The sequence below is a fragment of the Merops nubicus genome, unplaced genomic scaffold (assembly GCF_000691845.1).
Source record: "Merops nubicus isolate BGI_N331 unplaced genomic scaffold, ASM69184v1 scaffold21954, whole genome shotgun sequence".
NCBI classification, from domain to species: domain Eukaryota; kingdom Metazoa; phylum Chordata; class Aves; order Coraciiformes; family Meropidae; genus Merops; species Merops nubicus.
The window spans coordinates 28,486-33,190 of NW_008602536.1; the positions used below are offsets into that span (position 1 = coordinate 28,486).

The 4,705-nt window shown below is 44.0% G+C and overlaps 2 protein-coding genes across 2 annotated transcripts in view; one reads left to right on the top strand and one right to left on the bottom strand.

Annotated features, from left to right (window-relative positions):
* FAM26E (family with sequence similarity 26, member E) overlaps positions 1-1,240 on the bottom strand; it is a 3,919-nt gene extending 2,679 nt beyond the window's left edge. Inside the window, exon 1 of the mRNA XM_008938404.1 lies at positions 701-1,240. Within this exon, the coding sequence (XP_008936652.1) occupies positions 701-1,240 (540 nt within the window). The remainder of the gene's footprint in view (positions 1-700) is intronic.
* Positions 1-3,116, top strand: part of TRAPPC3L (trafficking protein particle complex 3-like) — a 20,541-nt gene extending 17,425 nt beyond the window's left edge. The window contains exons 4-5 of the mRNA XM_008938405.1: positions 1,998-2,183; positions 2,997-3,116. Coding sequence (XP_008936653.1) covers positions 1,998-2,183; positions 2,997-3,116 — 306 coding nt within the window. The remainder of the gene's footprint in view (positions 1-1,997; positions 2,184-2,996) is intronic.
* Positions 3,117-4,705: the final 1,589 nt, after the last annotated feature.

The following is a 4,705-nucleotide window of genomic DNA, read 5'->3' on the forward strand; positions in this document are numbered from 1 at the left end:
CCATCATTTTCAGCAGCTTTATCTTCTTTTTTCTTTTTCCTTTGTTTTGATTGTTTTGTCTCCAAATTTATTTACATTACAACACAGTGAAGCAGAACTGCATCGCATTAATATAGTAAAATGTAATACTATCTCAGCTTTGCATGTTCTGCTTGTTTTATTTTATTATCTCTTCCTTCCTCCAAGCCAGACAAAAACATACTCTCATCTGGCATCATGAACATGAGGAACACAAACAAAACCATGTTATGTAAGCAGTCACAAATCTGTCACAAATCTTATTTTCCAGTTTTTTTTTACTGTTCATTACCTAAGATTTTATTACAGTTATCATGATGGTATAAAATAGGAGAGCATGGTACGATTTTTTAATAGGACAGACTGTTTTAACGGAGTGACATCTGTTAATTCAGCCTCCTAAACAATCCAGTACTTTTTTTGCTTTAGACCAGCCTCAATTCAGGAAGAAATCTTAAAGTTCTCTGGTCTTATTGATCCTGCTATCAGTGGGGTCCCCACAGGAAGTATGGCACAGTTCAAACTGAACTGAAAGATCAATTGATTGTATTTTGCAAGGCTGCCTCATGCCAAGACTTAGTGAAATCAGTGTTTTTATCTTAGCATCTGACATCAGGATCTTCCACAGATAAATCACAGTGGTGGTACAAACTGCATAGTGCCCATTGTTTATTTTTCTTACCTGGGACTGTGCTTGAAGAGTTCGTTTCAGTTCGTCGCTCTCTGAAAAGGGCATGGAGCTTTTGTCACAGGCTACCTTGTGCAGTTCTTCAAAGCACTGTGCAGATTTGCTATGGCAAACTGCTTGTAAATAGTCAGGATTTTTCAAGCCACTCATGGCACATTCGTAAAAAGTTCCATTGAGCAAAGCCACAGAAAGCCACATCACGGGGGCTACCAGAGCATTTAAAGTGATTTGTCCAAAGACGTAAAAGAAATGGCAGATATTCCCTCTGGGGAATATTTTCCTGGGATTCACCCAGCAGCCTGTAAAGAGTTTCCAGGTCTTGCTGTTCAGGAAATATCCGATCACTAGCAAAACAAAGGCCGGGGAGAAGAGAAATACCAACCCGTACCTGAAGTTTTCATTGCTGCAGGGGCATCTGAAAGCAACAAGGGAAAACACACGCTCGCCTCCCATTGTCAGCAGCGCCATAAAACTGTAACCTATAGCGGTTTTCTGGTTCATAAAGAATTTCAGGATTGTTTGGAAACCATCCATGTCCGATACTCACTAAAGAGGCAAAAGGCGAGAGGGTTGTCTCCGGCAGCAGCGGTGGGGAGCGGCGCGGCAGGGACGAGCTCTCCCGAGAAGCAGCAGCAGCAGCAGCCGCCTACTGCTCGCCCGCCTGCCTGCGCGCTGCCCGGAGAACGCCGTGATGTCACCGCCTGGAGAAACGGCTCTCGGATGATGCTGAGGGTGTTGAAGCAGAGCAGATGTTGCGCGTTTGCCGTAACGTTCATCGGTAGTAGAAGGAAAACGGGCGATGCTCTCTATAACCAAATACGTTTGCAGTCTTGTTCTTGATGGGTTGTTGGGGTTTTGTGACTGCAGATGGAGATCAAAGTAAAAGCACACACCCACCAGTTGCAGGACTTCTTGGGCTTGGATTATCAAAGTTGCCGGTGAGGCAGTGAAGGACCTAATATAGATGCTAATGGTCCCAGGGGAGCATGAAATGACTGAAAGCAGGAGAGTAATAACAGTAAAACCACTTTGCATAGGGTTGTAAATGTAGGAACTTCAAAGACAGAATAAGCAGCCTTCTGCTGTACTTCCTTGGAGGATCACGTAGCCTTGGATTTGCGTCTCTGACTCAAGCTGATCACAAAAGAGACAAGTGTAGTTTGATTTCCAGCCTGTTTGGCCCTTCCCCCTGTTTTCCTGGGGTAAAGCTGATGAACAGGATGCTGCAACATAGTTTCACATCCGGTTTGCACGGAACAGATTCAAGCAGCAGAGTTTCATCTTTTTGCAGGTCGCTTTCAAGATGTACCTTGGAGTCACTCCTCGTGTGAGTTGCACTAGTGCTGCAGGAAACGAATTCTCTTTAATCCTGGACAAAAACCCACTAGTGGACTTTGTGGAGGAGCTCCCAGCAGAACGAGCATCACTTTGCTACTGTAACCTTCTCTGTGGGGTGATTCGAGGTGCCTTGGAAATGGTAAGGAACTGCACGGCTGCTTTCTCCATTCCTTGTTAATATGCACCAGCACAGGAAAGCAAACGCACTTGCTCAGATAAATGAAGGAAATTTAGTAGTGTTTAGTCTCTCAGATTAAATGTCTATGTCTAAATAAAAGAGGGCCAGACTGATCCTGGATCCTGAGGCAGAGAGGCACGCAGGCTTGCTCACCTCCAGATTGTCCCTGCTTGGTTATCCTTGCTTCCCAATCCAAATGGGGCCAGGGAGCCAGCTAACACGTAATGTGGAGAGCCAGGGGTGCACGCTGGACTCCTCAGCTGCTTCTTGAGCCTAACTCATTTTCCTGTATAGATGTAACCAGTGATAGCCATCTCTGGTCCTTTCCAAATTCATGAAGATAACGTTCTTGGGTTCCTGCAGCACCTGCTGAAAGGGACAACAAAGTGTGGATAAGTATGTTAAGACCAAAGCATCAGAAGCATTATATCTGATAGAATGCTAATTAACAAAAGTATTAAATCATAAGTATTAGTATGTGACCAGGAAGTTTTGTGATCACAAAATCATCAAGGACAAAATTTAGGTTCTCAGAAGAAAGCAAAGCACTAGAATGAAGAGTGGTGTAATATACAAATTCCAGGGTATATAAGCTTCCTTTTTATCACCTTAGTCAGGAAAGATATTTTAAAACAGTCTAGAAATCTGTTTGTTATGAATGCTGAGAAAGGGAGTCCCCTTGTGGTAAGAGGGAGAGAAAAAGCTCATTACTCTGGAGGAAGGGAGAAAACTGTGCATTTCTTTGATTAACTGATCAAACCTGATTCTTTCTAGGTTCACTTAGCAGCAGAAGTTACCTTCCTCCAGGACAGGCTGAAAGGTGATGCGGTCACAGAAATAGGAATCACTTTTTTAAGGAAGGCTGAAGACAGAAAGCACAAAAGAAATAAATGAGAAAATATTCAAAGGAGCCATTGCTGAGGGATATTTTGCATCTTTTGTTTCTGAAGAAGACATGCAGGGTAAAAATGGCTTTGCTGTGCCAGCTGCACCAATATTAGGTCTGAAAGGTGAGGAGAGCTGGGCAGCAAACAGGAGGGGCACGGCAGGGTGAGAACAGTGTTAATTGTCATGACACAGACATCAATGCAAAAAATCAAAATGGTCAGCTTCTCCTTCTCACATAACCATGCTCCTGAGCTCAAGGAAAGTTTTATCTCAGTATTTAGTGCATGCTGGTTGCAAAATACCCATTTGGACAGCAACTCTTTTCTGCTAAACATGACTACCTTTTCCTATTTTGTTTGTCAGTAGCATTTCAAAGCATGGTTGCTAAGATGTGCTTTTTTCCCCTGGCCATTTGTGTTAGGAATATAATGAATCCTTCTGCTGTGGCTACTCTATATGCAGCGTCTTGCTGTGAGGTGCCTGTTTTGATGCACAATGGTTACCTTTCATTGGCCGCCACACCAGATGTCCTGCTCCCTTTGAAACTTTTGAGAGAGATGTGGTGTCACTGATAGCAGGACCTGGTTTGGTTCCTGACAGCTCTGTCAGGCCCCACGTGCAGTTCTGCAGGTGTGCCTGTTCAGTACCTGTGTACATCAGGCTGCTGTGCTCTGGTAACCACAGCAATGCTTGTGTTGCTTCAAGCTATGGGCCTTCTCATGTCACTCTTGTCCTCAAGAGCATTGATCTTATGACCAAACCAAACCAAAGCAAGCATGGAGTATTTTATGTGTAGTCACTATAGATCTGTACTCACCTAAGGAAATATGAATAAAAATTCAGAGACTGCCACACAACTGTTTTGCTGGTCATTGTGTCTGTTCTCACCTGACCTTTATCACTGGCTGTTGCACATCTCATCTTCCCCGTGGCCGTGGACTTCTTACTGCAGCATGACGGGCAAGTAGAGAGATAGCAGCCTCGCAGAGACCTGAGTTATGGGAAAGCTTTAATGCAAGATATCTGGGTAAAGATTGCACAAAACCCCAAGTCCTAGCACAGTACCCTTCCCACAAAGCCCGCTCACCAGCTTCTCACCAAAGCACTTGTTTTGAACTGCAATACAAACCCTCACCCCAGCTCAGCAAAGGCCAGAGTTAACTCTGATTATATTGCTGTGATTTGTACAATCCTTTTTCCCCCCCCCTCTGTCTGCTTACCTCTTGATCCTGCCAAGTGAGGGACACCTCTTACCTTGGGGGTAGTGGGGATCATTCCTAACAGATCTGGACAATCCTCACAACAAATCTTTCTCCCTTCGTTTGTCTTAACAGTGTCATACAGTGGTGGTGTAGTGTAACAGAGCTTGAAAAGAACATTTTTGAACAGAGTAAAAACTAAACTGTTTAACCAATCTTTGACTCATCCCAACATGCTGCTACCTGCCACAAATGAGTTACAACATGTAGCAACATGTTACAAGCAGTAGCAAGTTTCCCTACTTTTTTTTTTCCTAATGAGGGCTGAAATGCCTTTGGAATTTGCCCAATTTCACTGCCTGTGCAGGAGCCCTTGGTGGGGTTTTTGCTGGTTAT